Source organism: Lichenostomus cassidix, chromosome 29, assembly GCF_008360975.1.
Source record: "Lichenostomus cassidix isolate B80296 chromosome 29, HeHo_3.0, whole genome shotgun sequence".
NCBI lineage: Eukaryota > Metazoa > Chordata > Aves > Passeriformes > Meliphagidae > Lichenostomus > Lichenostomus cassidix.
This window is the reverse complement of record NC_139509.1, coordinates 2,391,313-2,405,373: the sequence shown is the minus strand read 5'-3', so window position 1 is coordinate 2,405,373 and position 14,061 is coordinate 2,391,313. Positions and strand designations below refer to the sequence as shown.

Genomic DNA, 14,061 nt, shown 5'->3' with positions numbered 1-14,061 from the left:
TCGAATCAGCTGTCAATCAGTAACAAAGCCCGGCGAGCGCCTCTCCTATTGGCTGTCGTGGCTACTCGGCCGCCGCTCCCAGGCGGGCGGCGGAAGCGGATGTTATCGGCGGAGCCGCGGCGGGAGGGATGAAACCGGCTCGGGGGCGGTGGCTCCCGGTGCTGGTGTTGCTGTTCCTTCCCTTCCTGCCCCTGGAAGCTGCAGGTGCGCTGGGTGGCGGCGCCCATGGGCGGGGACCGGGGGGCGGCATGGCGGGGAGTGGGGCGGCGACAGCCGCGGGGCAGCGTGGCGGGAGGACGGGAGCAGCGGCCTGGGCCGCGGGGAGCTGTCTGATGCCCGCTGAGAGACTTTCTGCGCCCTCAGGGAACCCTCTGAGCCCTTCCCGGGGTTTCCGGGCTCAGGCGGTCGGCGCGGCCCGGTGGGACCGGGATTTCGTGTCCCGCTGTCCCGATCTCCCGGTGCGATCGAGTCTTCCGTGGGATACGGGAGCTACTTCACCCCGGGGGGAGAATGCGTGCCGGAGCTACCCTGGATTTATTTCCCTGGGGTGGGAACGATTCTGGAACTAGGGATCGAGCTGGTATGGGGCTGTGCTGATCCCGACAGCCCAGGCACGGGGCTATCCCAAAAAAAAACCAGAGAGTGCATTCCAAGGAAAACAGCGGAAGGACCGTGGGGAATATGCCTAACTGGAGCATCCCTGGGGAGGGAAAAGGCAGTGATGTGTTTGGTGAGTGAAGCAGAGGGGAGCAGGGCCTGAACTCCTCTCTGTGATTCCCAGGCGCCAAGGATCCCATCATCCCGCTCCAGGAAGGCCACGTGTCCCAGCACGACAATTCCCAGCGCTTCTGCTACACCAACACACGCGTCCCACAATGGCACGACATCTGGACAAGGACGCAGGTGAGAGGAGGAGGAGGAGGAGGAGGAGGAAGCAGACCCTCGCTGCTCCAGCCCCTCCATCCATTTCCCCCTCGCTTCCCGCAGATCCGCGTCACCAGCACCCGGATGATCCGCGTCACCCAGGTGGACAGCGAGGAGGAGCTGGAGAAGTTCAGCGTGTGGAATGTGCTGTTCTCCTTCCTGCGGGGGAAGCTCAACGACACCAGCATCGACGTGGATCTCTACAGCAACAAAACCTGCCTCAAGGTCGAGCTGCTGGAGCCTGCCACCTCCTACTCCGTCATCCTCTTCCGACGTATGTCCCCTCCTTGGGGAAAAGGGGGTTTGGGGCTGCCCAGGGGACAACAGGATATGGCAGTTCATAATTCAAGGACCAGCAAGGCTGTTCCTTCCTCAGGAAGGGAATTGGGTCTCTGGGCACTTTGAGGTTCACCTGGACTCTGCCCCATCCCTGTCCTTATGACCCTGTGGCAGGTGGGAGCTTCTCACCATGCTCCTCTCCACTGGGATTCACTTTCTTTCCAGGCTTTGATCCTAAGCTGTTCCTGATTTTCTTCCTGGGCCTGCTGTTGTTTTTCTGTGGGGACACACTGAGCAGGTGAGTCCTCTCCTTCCCCCGGGGGCTGGGGCAGGTGGGCAGTGCCCAGTGGCTCCTGGGTGGGGCTGTTTGTGCTCAGGTATCCCTAAAACACCTGGTGTGATTCCCTGTGTGATCATTGCAGGAGCCAAATCTTCTACTACTCAGCTGGGATCAGTGTTGGCTTGTTGGCCTCTCTGCTTGTCCTCGTCTACATGATGTCCAAGGTCATGCCCAAGGTGGGTGTCACCTCTTGGGGGGTCAGAGGCCTCATAGCTCTTCCCATACCTGTTCTGGTGTGGTACTGGGATGGGCTAGGCTTGGCCCAGAGCAGCTCAGCACCTGGGGGAGGTGTCCATGGCTGCCTCCAACCCTCCTGTCCTCTCCCAGAAAAGTCCTGTATACTTCCTGCTGGTCGGAGGTTGGTCCTTTTCCCTCTACCTGCTTCAGCTGATCTTCAAGAACCTGCGGGAGATCTGCAAGTCCTACTGGCAGTACCTGTTAGGTGGGTGAGAGCTCACTGGTTCACCAGTTGAACATCTCTAATTGAGCTGGAACGTGCTGGGGAGTGACACTGAGGCTCCTAGTCCCTGCTGGTGCTCCGAGGGGGTGGTGTCGGGTTCACCCTCATCCTCATGGATCCCCCGATATCTGCCCCATCCCGGTGCTCTCCCACAGGTTACCTGCTGTTCGTGGGCTTCCTGAGCTTCGCTGTGTGCTACAGATATGGCCCCTTGGAGAACGAGCGCAGCATCAACCTCCTCTCCTGGGCCCTGCAGCTCCTGGGGCTGCTGATGATGTACTCAGGCATCCAGATCCATCCCATCGCCCTGGGCATGGTGCTCATTGCCATCTGCACCAAGAACCTGGATTACCCCTTGCAGTGGGCCTTCGCTGTCTACCGGTGAGGCCTGTGGAATTCCAGCTGCTCACGGCTCCCTGCTGGGTCAGGATGAGCTGCTGGATGGAGTCTGAGTCACAGAAATGGGTGTTTTCACTGGGGTTTGGCAGTGGGGTTGGTAACTGTGCCCTTTTTCCCCTGGGGCTGGTGCAGGAGAGGGGCCTTGGGAGAAATGAGCAGAGGCTGGAGGGGTGTTTTCCACTTTCCCCACTGCCAGCTGCTCTGGGAGCTCGCTGTGCCCCAGGGATTCACGTCTCAGGAGCTGGTCCTGCCCCAGAATTCCTGTCCTGGCAGCTGGTCCTGCCCCAGGAGCTGCTCTTGCCCCGGAGTTCCTGCTCCAGTGATCCTGCCCTGGCAGGTGGTCCTGCCCCAGGGGTTGTATCCTGAGAGTTCCTGCCCTGGGCATTACTCCCTTCCCATTTGGGTGGGCAGTAACTGGTGTTGCCCCCCAACAGGAGGGTGCAGAAATCCAAGCTGGGCCCAACTCCACCTCGGCTGCTGACAGAGGAGGAATATCGGCTCCAGGGCGAGGTGGAGACCCGCAAGGCCCTGGCTGAGCTGCGGAGCTTCTGCCAGAGCCCCGACTTCTCTGCCTGGAGCACTGTGTCCCGTATCCAGTCTCCCAAAAGGTAACATCACCAGCAGCAAGCTTGGGGTGGCCACTCTGTGTCCCTCTGTGCTGTCACATCTGTCCTTAGAGACACGGAGACACGTGGTGTGTGGGAGCAGGGAGTGCTGGAAGGAAAGGATGGATAATATCCAGTCCTGGCACCAAAATGCTTCATCCATGTGTGTCAGGGCCTCTCTGGAGGCATCAGACACACCTGCCCAACTTGGCTTCTCCCAGGTTTGCTGACTTTGTGGGTGGTGCTTCCCACGTCACCCCCGACGAAGCATCTGTCCACGATCGGGAGTTTGGCCTGGAAAGTCTTTTCATTGACGAGGAGCTCTTCGAGGAGGATGATGATGATGAGGAGGAAGAGGAGGAGGAGGAGGAGAATATCAATGACTCCTTTGCTGGGAATCACAGGAGTGATTCCCTGCCCCACAACCATCTGGATGTCCAGTGAGGTCAGCTGCCCTGGGGCTGTGGAGCAGAACCAACTGACTGCCCTAGGTGGGGTAGGGATGGACCTTAGTGGGGTGGACGCCATGGGGATGGTTCCTGTGAGGATGGACCCCCTCTGACGGGGAAAAGGGGGTCTGACCCCCTCCTCTTCCCCTGCAGCTCCTGCCTGAAGTGTGAATGTTGTCAGCACAGCCCTGGGTGTTGGGAGGTGGGACACATGGGAGCCCCTTTCCCATCGCTGGACACTGGACAGCCTGGGGTGGGGACAGACCTTCCCCTCTATGTCCTGTGCAGGTGACACTCGAGGGGAACTTTGGACCTGTCCTGCCGGTACCTGCGTGCTCAGCACCTGCCTGGAGCCTGGGGAAGGAGCTGCCAATGATCACCTGCTCCTCCTGCTGTTACCAAATACACCAGAGGGCTCCAGCTGGTCGGGCCACACCTCTGCCTTGGCTTCCATCCTGTGTGGATACAGAAAATGGGAGCTGTGGGGCCTCAGGGTCTTGTGTCTGCCTCTGGATGTGGTGTTGAGGTAGAAGCCATGCTCAGCCCCCTCTCCCCGTGCCAGAGCTGAGGATGAGTGTGGATGTGCTTCCTCCCTGCCTCGCTGCCTTTCTCCTGCTGTTACTCCTCTCCCAGTGGGTGCAGGCAGGGACTGAAGGTGACCCTGTCAGTGTTCCTGCTCCCAGTGCTGGCTGGGGAACTCTGCCAAAGCACAAAGCTGGAGGGGATGCCCCAATCTATGCAACTTCCTAAGCAATAATGCTGCCCTCACCTCCTTGCAGTGTCTCAGCTGTCCTGGGGACCCCCAGCCCAGCCCCTACCTCACCTGTGACACTGCTGGAGCTTCTGCCATCGATTTGTCCCAATTCCAGGTCTGTCCCTGTCCCAGCTTTGCTCCCCAGTCCTCGCTACACTTTCCTCCCTGCTCAAGTGTGAGCAGGTGTTGTTACTGCGTCCCCCCACCCTCAGCGTGGTGAATGACTGATTATATTTTTAATAAAGATGTATTTTTTAGGTCCTGAGCATCATTTGTTCGTCCCACTGTCACCTCAGTGCTCATCCACCTGTGGGAGGTCATTCTGCTGGGGTGTGTTGAGCACACAACAGCCCCTGGGTGACACATTCCCTGTGGCAGGACCTACCGTGGCCTCAGGTTGGGCTGGGAGCAGGTGTCCTCTCTGGGGACAGGTGTCGTCCCTGGGGACTGGCATCCTCCTCCGAGCAGCCCTGGGTATTCCCGGTTCTCCAGCCCCAGTTATTCCCGGTTTTCCAGCCCCAGCTATTCCCAGTTCTCCAGCCCTGTACCTTGCCCCTGTTTCCCACAGCCTAGGAGAGGAAGCTCCCTTTGTTTGCTCTGCTCCAGGATTTTCCCTGCTTGTTCCTGCTCTGAGCTGCCGGGTGGGGAAGGGACACTGCAGCCGAGCTGGGACCGCAGGCAGGGGCTGGAGCTGGTGGCACTCTTGGGGCCGATCCGTGCCTCAGTTTCCCCATCTGGGAGCGGGCCCGGTGCTCTGGGGGAGGGCGCTGTGGCCCCCACGCCCCTCGGTGGGCTGGACGGGGCCAACACCGGGCGTTGGGCTGGGCTGAGCCCCGCCGGTTCCGGGGCAGCTCCAGCTGAAGCCACTCCAGCAGCTGCTGCTCTGCGACCGGGAGGTGAGTCAGGGATCCCTCTGCTGCCGAGCAGCACCTGAGCCCCACAACCCTCAGCTGGATGGGGGTGTCCTGTCCCTACAACCCTCATACCGGGGGTCCTGCACCCCACGAGGCATGGGGACCTAGTGTCACTGGGGACACTGGGGCGAGCCCAGCGCTGCCCTGGAGCTTTGGGGGGCTCTTACTCTGGCTCCCACCCCATGGGTGCTGACCCTGGGGTCCTGCATCCACCAGCACGGGGGGCTCAGACCCCCGGGAGGCTCTGTCATCTCTAGAGGCTGCCAGACCCACCTCCATTACCCCATTTGCCCCATCCTTCCCCTCCTTTTTCTCTCCCGTGAACTTTCCCCAGGCACCGATAAGTGGGGCTGGGTTTACAGCCCTGCGCCCCAGCTGTAAAGTGGGGGTGAAGGTCACCCCGGGAACGTGACTGTGCTGTCACAGGCAGGTGAGGGACGGGAGTGGGGACAAGGAGCACACAGGCTCTAGGCAGTGACCTGTCAGGGGGTCTGGGCTCCCCTCCCTGCCCCGGCTTCTCCCTGCCAGGAAGGAGGGAGGAAGTGGAGGCTGCATTAATCCCTGCCCCAAGAATAGGATCCAGGTGTCTGCATTTCCTGGCCGGGCCCCGCTTCCCCCCAGCGTCCGGCTGCCCCCAGCTCCACCACGGAGCACTGAGATACCCCAGAAAGGTGCCCCCTGTGCCTCTGTGGGTGTGTGGCCACTTTGTCCCCTGTCCCCAGGGACTGCCTGTCCCAGAGCCAGGGGGAGCAGCCAAGATCCCAGAGACTGCTGAGGAGCCGGGGGGTATTTTGGGAAAGGGGCTGCATGTCCGTGGCTACAGCCCATCCCTCTGCTGTGTCCCAGCTGCCCCGGAGCTGCCCGGCCATGGAACACACCACATCGCTGCTGGACGCCGAGGCTGTCGGGGATCTGGTGCTGCTGGACCCGCTGACTGAGGAGTCGCTGCTCCAGACGCTGCAGGAGCGATTCCGCCGCCACGAAATCTATGTGGGCAGCGGGACGGGGGCGTTGGGATAGGGAATGGGAGGGTTTCTGGGGTGGGAGTGTGGTATGGGGTCTGGGATGGGGAATGAGAGGGCTGCAGGGTCTGGGATGGGCAATGGGATATGGGGTCTGAGATGGGGAATGGGATATGGGGTCTGAGATGGGGAATGGGATATGGGGTCTGAGACGGGGATTGGGAAGGCTGCAGGGTCTGGGATGGGCAATGGGAGGGCTTCAAGGTCTGGGACGGTGAGCAAGGTATGGGGTCTAGGTTGGGGAAAAGGATCTGGAGAGTGGGATGACTGCAGAGTCCAGGATGGGGAGCAGGATATGGGGTCTGGGATTGGGAGAGGGAGAACTTTGGGGTCCAGAGTGGGAACAGGGTATGTGGTCTGGGATGTGAAGTGGGAGGGCTGCAAGGTTTAGGATGAGGAGCAGGATAGGGGGTTTGGGATGGGGAGAAGGATCTGGGGTGGGGATGGGGAGCACCAGGACCTGGGCTGTGTCCTCCCGACCCCTCATCCCTGCTGTCCCACAGACATACATCGGGAATGTGGTGATCTCGGTGAACCCATACCAGTCCCTGCCTATCTACACCCCGGAGAAGGTGGAGGAGTATCACAACTGCAGCTTCTTTGCTGTGAAGCCCCACATGTGAGCACGGGAAGGCTGGTGGTGCCCTCAGTCCCTGGATCCCACCAAGGGCTTCCCCCAGGAAATCCCGAGGTGTCAGGGTCAAAAGAAATCTACTTGGAGCAACACCACAGCCACAACGGGGGGTTCTTGGTGTTTCCTGAAGCCCCCAGCTGGCTCCAGCCCCTTCCAACCCCTCTTGTCACCAGCTATGCCATCGCTGACGATGCCTATCGCTCGCTGCGGGACCGGGACAGGGACCAGTGCATCCTCATCACTGGAGAGAGCGGCGCCGGCAAGACAGGTAGAGCCAGGGCTGCCAGGGGGTGCTCAGAGCACCGTGAGTGGCTGGAGGGGTGAAGGGCACGGCCCCAGCACCCACAACCCCACAGCCGTGACCCCTGGCCCCTCCTGGCAGAGGCCAGCAAGCTGGTGATGTCCTTCGTGGCGGCCGTGAGCAGCCAAGGGGAGGAGGTGAACAAGGTGAAGGAGCAGCTCCTGCAGTCCAACCCTGTGCTGGAGGGTGAGTGCCCCACATCCCGAGCCCCACATCCCACATCCCAGACCTGCCAGGGCTCGGCACAGCCCCCCCCAGACCCGCAGTAACCCACATCCTCCCCCCGCAGCCTTTGGAAACGCCAAGACTGTCCGTAATGACAACTCCTCCCGATTCGTGAGTGACCTGGGGAGGGGCGCTGGACCTTGCCGGGGCCGTGTGAGCCCTGGTGGGGCTGGGAGCACGGAGGGGATGGGGATGTGGGGAGTGGAGCTGCCACTCCCACTGGGACCCTCTTCCCTGACTCAGCCCCCTCCTCCAGGGCAAGTACATGGACATTGAGTTCGACTTCAAGGGGCAGCCCCTGGGAGGGGTCATCAGCAACTGTGAGTACCCACTGCCCATCCCGGAGGGTCCCAGTCCCCACACCCCAGTGATGCTGACCCCTCCACACAGACCTGCTGGAGAAATCCCGCATTGTCCGGCACGTGAAGGGCGAGAGGAACTTCCACATCTTCTACCAGCTCCTGGCTGGGGCTTCAGCGCAGCTGCTCCGTAGGTTCAGACACCACAGTGTGGGGCTTTGGGGAGGAAAAGGAGCTTGGGGGGAGTGCCGTGGTTGAGCTGCCACCTCCTCTCCCCTCAACCAGAGCAGCTGAAGCTCCGCCAGGACTGCGGGCACTACGGATACCTGAACCGGGAGAGTTCCAGCTTACCTGGTGTGGATGATGCAGCCAACTTCCACGCCATGCAGGTACCCACGGGAAGACATGGCCCCCCTCCCCAGACATTCTGGAGCCCACCCCATCCCCTGAGCTGCTGTGTCCATCCCCAGGATGCCATGAGGGTCATCGGCTTCTCGCCCGCCGAGGTGACAGAGCTGCTGGAGGTGACGGCCGTGGTGCTCAAACTGGGCAACATCCAGCTGACCAGCAGCTTCCAGGCCAGTGGGCTGGAGGCCTGCAGCATCACCGAGCCCAAGGGTAGGGATGGGGATAGGGATGGGAATGAGGGGCGTGGGGATCCCCTCAGCCCCCCCTTGGCCCTGGCATGGCTGTCTCCCCACGCAGAGCTGCAGGAGATCTGTGAGCTGATCGGGTTGGACCCCAGCAAGCTGGAGCAGGCGTTGTGCTCCCGCACAGTGAAGGCACGGGATGAGACGGTGCTCACCACCCTCACCGTCCCCCAGGTGAGCAGGACCAGCCCTGGCCGTGGGGCTGATGCCCAGCAGCCCCCCATGAGCCAGCACCAGCCCCCCATGAGCCAGCACCAGCCCCCCTCCCTTCTCCCCAGGGCTACTACGGCCGGGACGCACTGGCCAAGAACATCTACAGCCGCCTCTTCGACTGGCTGGTGAATCGTATCAACGCCAGCATCCAGGTGAGCTCCAGGGCACCCCGGATCCCCAGTGGGACCCTGGACCCCCACCCCACACAGGGCTGAACACCCCATTATCTCTCCAGGTGAAGTCGGACGAGCAGAGGAAGGTGATGGGTGTCCTGGACATATACGGCTTTGAGATCTTCCAGGTGAGTGAAAAACCCACCTGGCCCCATCCAGGGTGTTAGGAGCAGCAGGTGGGACATGGGGAAAGGCCGGGGGTTTGGGAAGCACCAGCCACACAGGATCCTTCTCTTGCAGGACAATGGCTTTGAGCAGTTCATCATCAACTACTGCAATGAGAAGCTGCAGCAGATCTTCATCCTGATGACGCTGAAGGAGGAGCAGGAGGAATATGTCCGAGAGGTACCCCCAGCCCCTGCCAGAGCTCAGCCCCAAGGAGCTTCAGCCCCCCCGGGATGGGGAAGTGCCGGAGACACATGTCTCTCCCTTGCCCCGCTCCCTGCCGGGAGCAGATTCAATGGCAGGAAGGGATTCGGGATCCTCGTCCCCGTGGCCGGACGTCCGGTTCCTGCCCCACATCAGCTGGAGGTGTCCTTGGGGCAGGGTCTGGGCAATCCGTGTGTCTGACCCCCATCTGCTCTCAGGGCATCCAGTGGACCCCGGTGGAGTTTTTCGACAACACCATCATCTGCAACTTGATTGAGAATGTGAGTTGTCTGCCCAGTGATAGAGCCTTGGAGTTCCAGCTCCCCCCATAGCCCAAACTGGGATTCAATGGGGCCGGTTTGGGGTGACACCATTCCTCACAGAGCACCAGCGGGATCCTGGCCATGCTGGACGAGGAGTGCCTGCGGCCTGGCGTGGTCAACGAGGACACCTTCCTCACCAAGCTCAACCAGCTCTTCGCCACTCACAAGCACTACGAGAGCAAGGAGACGCAGAATGCTCGGCATGTCACTGACACCAGCCTGCCACCGCGCTGCTTCCGCATCCACCACTACGCCGGCAAGGTCCGGCAGTGCCTGCTCCTCTTCCCAGCTCCCTGATCCTCTTCCCAGCACTGTGGTCCTCTTCCTAGAACCCTGATCCTCTTCCCAGTGCCCCAATCCTCTTTCAAGCACCCCAATCCTTTTCACAGCACCCTGGTCCTCTTCCCAGTGCCCCAGTCCTCTTCCCAGCACCCCAGTCCTTTTCACAGCACCCTGGTCCTCTTCCCAGTACCCCAGTGCTCTTCATAGCACGCCAGTTCTTTTCCCAGGACCTCGGTTTTTTTCCCCAGATCTCTTTTGAGCACCCTGGTCCTCTTCTCAGCACCCCAGACTTCTTCCCTGCGTCTCAGACCACCTCCCAGCTCTCTGGACCTCTTCCCATAGCATCCCAGTCCTTTTCCAAGCATCCCTGATCCTCTTTCCAGTGCTTCAGTTGTCTTCCCAGTGCCCTGGTCCCCATCCCAGCACCCCAGGCCTGTTCCCAGTACCTCTTGATCCTTTTCCCAGTGCCCTGGTCCTCTTCCCAGCTTTGCACAGGAGATGTGGGGCTGGACTGGGAATAGAGGCATATCCCACTCCCTGCCTGGTGCTGACCCCGCTGTCCCCCCAGGTGACCTACAACGTGACAGGCTTCATTGAGAAGAACAACGACCTGCTCTTCCGCGACCTCTCGCAGGCCATGTGGGCAGCCCGGCACTCGCTGCTGCACTCGCTCTTCCCCGAGGGAGACCCCCAGAAAGTCTCCCTCAAGCTGCCACCCACCGCAGGCTTCCAGTTCAAGTCATCCGTGGCGATGCTGATGAAGAACCTCTACTCTAAGAACCCCAACTACATCAGGTACCAACCCTGGTGGGGCTCCCTGGGCACAGCTCTGGTTGTGGTGACGCCCCCAAACCACCAATGTGCTCCACAGGTGCATCAAGCCCAACGACACCAAGTCTGCCATGGTGTTCACACCGGAGCTGGTGCTGGCACAAGTCCGCTACCTGGGGCTAATGGAGAACGTGAGGGTGCGGCGAGCTGGCTACGCCTTCCGCCAGCTCTACAGCCCCTTCCTGCAGCGCTACAAGATGCTCAGCCCCCGCACCTGGCCCCGCTGGGATGGTGGTGACAGGTACGGGGCTGGCACGGGCCAGGTTGGTGCCAAGGGGGTGCCAGGGGGGCTCTGACTGGCCTCATATCTGCCGTGGTGCAGGGAGGGAGCCGAGGTGCTGCTGGCAGGTCTGGCGATTCCCGCTGAGGAGCTGGCGTTCGGCCACACCAAGGTCTTCATCCGCTCGCCACGCACTGTGAGTCTGGGAATGGGGGAGTCTGCGAGGATCCAAACTCATTCTGGAGGTTCCTGGGTGATGCCACAGCCCCTGGAGGTGGCTCTGGATGACCCAGGGCTTGCCATGGTTGTCCTCAGCTCTTTGACCTGGAGCGGCAGCGCCAGGAGCGCGTGGCCCAGCTGGCCACACTCATCCAGAAGGTGTTTCGGGGCTGGAGGTGCCGGACTCAGTACCAGCTGATGCGCAAGAGCCAGATCCTCATCTCTGCCTGGTTCCGAGGCCACCGGGTGAGGACAGGGTGGTCATGGCCACACTTCTCCTGCCCATCTCTTGTCCCCTGGCTCTCTGAGGCCCCTCAGCTCACCCCCTTCTTCCCCCATAGCAAAAGAACAAGTACAAGCAGATGAAGCGGTCAGCACTGATCCTGCAGAAATACGCACGGGGCTGGAAGGTGAGGGCTGGGCATCCTGGCCACCACCAATGGGACTGGCCCAGTGTGGGCAGCAGGGTGGGAGGGGACAGAGGCTCTGTGTGCCCTGCAGTGGGACGAGGGGCTCCGTGTGTCCCATGACGGGACCAGGTTCACCCTCATCTCCTCTCCCCGTCTTTCCTCCTTCTCTCCTGCCTCTCTCCTGCCTCTCGCTCTCGCTCCATGTCTGTGTTGGTGTCTCCCCCTCGGGCTCCTCGGGCTCTCACCCCTGCAGTCTCGCCGGCTCCTCCGGGAGCTGAAGTGCCAGCGCCGACGTCACACAGCTGCCACCACCATCGCTGCTCACTGGAGAGGGTATCAGGTAACACGGCCACGTGCTCCGGCCACCTCTGTCCTGCTGTCCATGCCGCTGTGTCTGGACTGTCTGTCTGTCTGCCCACCCCGCTCCTGCCCACCCTGTCGGGTTGGAGCCACTGTCCTCTCCGCTGGGGCCAAATGGGGATGGGAGGACGTGGGGGACGTGGGGGACATGGGGGATGGGACACCCTTGTCTTTGTGGGGCTGGTGGTGCTATCTGATGTCCTCACCACTGGCACCATCTCTGCAGACACGCAAGACCTACAGGAGGTATTTCCGTGCCGGCGCCAGCTCCTGCCTGGCCAACTTCATCTACCGGCGGCTGGTGAGTGGGGCTGGGGGAGAGGGGGGCACGGCGCCTTTCCCAGCCCCCTGGCCTGGGGCTGGATGCCCCTGTCCTCTCCTAATTCCCTGTCATATTGTCACCCCCAGGTGCAGAAGTACCTGGTGGGGCTGGCAAAGAACCTCCCGCCGCTGTCGGTGACAGACCGGACCTGGCCCCAGGCGCCATACAGGTTCCTGGATGATGCCAACAAGGAGCTGAAGAACATCTTCTACCACTGGAAGGTGGGAGCAGGGGGAGACGGAGGGAATTCCACTTGGGATTTTGGTCCCTCCATGCCAGCTCACCCAAGAGGTCCTGGGCAGCACCAAATCTCCCCTGCCTTGGCAGTGCAAGAAGTACCGGGATGAGCTTCCACCATCACGCCGGACCCAGCTGCAGGCCAAGCTCTGTGCCAGTGAGCTCTTCAGGGACAAGAAGACCCTCTACCCCAAAAGGTGCCAGGGTCGGGGGCTGGGGGTGCAGGGGAGATCAGGGCAGCAGTGGCTGATGGCCTTGGTGACTGATGGCCTTGTCCCCAGCCTGCAGCAGCCTTTCCGTGGAGAGTACCTGGGGCTGAAGCAGAACCCCAAGTACCAGAAGCTCCACGCCGTGGCCAAGGACAAGCTGGTGATGGCCGACACCGTGAGGAAGGTGAACAGGGCCAATGGAAAGGTGAGCTCCTGCCTTGTCCCTGTGCCCTGGGCAGTGGGAGGGCATGTGGGGCCATACTGACCCCGTCCTCATGCTGACCCTCTGCTGACACTAAACCCCTGTCCACACTCACCCTGCTCGTGCTGACCCCCTATCCACACTGACCCCCTCCTCATGCTGAGCCCCTGCCTGTTCTGAACCCCTGTCCACAGTCACCCTGCTTGTGCTGACCCCCTGTCCACACTGACACCCTCCTCGTGCTGAGCCCCTGCCCACACTGACCTGCTGCTCACACCCCCTGCTCGTGCTGACCCCCTGCTTGTGCTGACCCCCTGCCCACGCTGACCCCCACCCACAGACAGTCCTACGCCTCCTGCTCCTCACCACCGAGCACCTGGTCCTGGCTGACCCCAAGGCTGCCCAGCCCAAATCTGTGCTCAGCCTCAGCGACATCCGTGGCGTCTCAGTCACCCGTTTCTCCGATGGATTCCTGGCCCTGCACCTCAAGGAGGTACCTGGGGAAGGGGGGCTCTGGGGCTCAGGGGTTCCCCAGCAGGGCTGACCCCCCGGTTGCCCCACAGGTCTCCACAGTGGGGGCCAAGGGTGACTTCCTGCTGGTCAGTGACCACCTCATCGAGCTGGTCACCCGCCTGCACCAGACCTTCGAGGCTGCCACGGGGCAGGCGCTGCCGCTGCACATCACCGACAGGTGAGGGCGGGGCTGTGGTGGGCGTGGTTATCGTGGGTGTGGTTATAGTGGGCGGAGTCTGAAGTGCTCGGCTTCAATGGGTGGGGCTGAGGTGGATGGGGCAGGGCAGGGCTGGGGGCACAGAGGGCGTGGCTTGTGTGGGTGGGGCAGAGTGGGGCCAGGAGGATGGGGCTGATGTGGGTCTGGGAACTGGAGGGCGTGGCCAGGGTGGATGGAGTTATTGTGGGTTGGACAGGGCGGTGCCCAGGGTGGAGCTCACCTGGGTACGATGGAGGCGAGGGTGGATCCTCCAAGGGTTGGGCACCATGTGAGTGCCCTGACTGGTCTGGGAGTGTCCTCCTCCCACCTCTCAATCCTGACCCCTCCCCAAACTACCCCCTCCCCTCCATCCTCCCCCGCCAGGTTCTCCACCCGCTTCCCGAAGGGCGACGTGTCCATCACCGTGGTGGAGTCACCCAAGGCCAGCACCGATGGCCCCATCTGCAAGAAAAAGGGCAGCCACAAGATGGAGGTCCTGGTGCACTGAGGTGACCCCCACCCCTCACCAGGACCCCCACCCTCCCACCGGCACCCCCGACCCCCCCTTGTGTCACCCCCCACCCCTGCGGTTGCTGGCATCGCCCAGGCATCACTTCAAACCCATTAAATGGATGCTGAGGTGTCGGTACCTGCATGGTGTCACTGTGGATGACCCCAAGATGCAATGCCCAAGCAGGGGGCACAGCCCAGCCCGATGATGAAGCCT

The 14,061-nt window shown here is 61.8% G+C and overlaps 2 protein-coding genes across 5 annotated transcripts; both read left to right on the top strand.

The window, feature by feature from the left end:
* Positions 1-4: 4 nt before the first annotated feature.
* On the top strand, positions 5-4,467 carry NEMP1 (nuclear envelope integral membrane protein 1). The gene is made up of 10 exons (XM_085041000.1): positions 5-204; positions 782-903; positions 988-1,198; positions 1,429-1,501; positions 1,626-1,719; positions 1,871-1,985; positions 2,159-2,384; positions 2,837-3,010; positions 3,229-3,452; positions 3,745-4,467. The coding sequence occupies exons 1-9, from the start codon at positions 129-131 to the stop codon at positions 3,449-3,451; spliced, it is 1,314 nt and encodes a 437-aa protein (XP_084897126.1). The 5' UTR covers positions 5-128; the 3' UTR covers position 3,452; positions 3,745-4,467.
* A 271-nt stretch (positions 4,468-4,738) lies between these two features.
* MYO1A (myosin IA) lies at positions 4,739-13,983 on the top strand. 4 transcript variants are annotated; one of them, XM_085040936.1, is made up of 30 exons: positions 4,739-5,106; positions 5,459-5,554; positions 5,971-6,114; positions 6,650-6,765; positions 6,954-7,048; positions 7,163-7,267; positions 7,371-7,417; positions 7,563-7,626; positions 7,697-7,795; positions 7,891-7,994; positions 8,076-8,223; positions 8,311-8,429; positions 8,534-8,620; positions 8,704-8,769; positions 8,882-8,986; positions 9,229-9,291; positions 9,394-9,594; positions 10,184-10,410; positions 10,487-10,687; positions 10,769-10,862; positions 10,982-11,131; positions 11,227-11,295; positions 11,549-11,635; positions 11,882-11,956; positions 12,064-12,198; positions 12,305-12,411; positions 12,496-12,628; positions 12,966-13,118; positions 13,189-13,316; positions 13,719-13,983. In XM_085040936.1, exons 3-30 carry the CDS (start codon positions 5,992-5,994, stop codon positions 13,840-13,842), a joined length of 3,225 nt encoding a protein of 1,074 aa, XP_084897062.1. In that variant the 5' UTR covers positions 4,739-5,106; positions 5,459-5,554; positions 5,971-5,991; the 3' UTR covers positions 13,843-13,983. The 4 variants fall into 4 exon arrangements, with proteins under 4 accessions (XP_084897062.1, XP_084897063.1, XP_084897065.1 ...); XM_085040937.1 differs by lacking the exon at positions 5,459-5,554; XM_085040939.1 differs by lacking the exon at positions 11,549-11,635 and having other exon boundaries at positions 4,740-5,106.
* Positions 13,984-14,061: the final 78 nt, after the last annotated feature.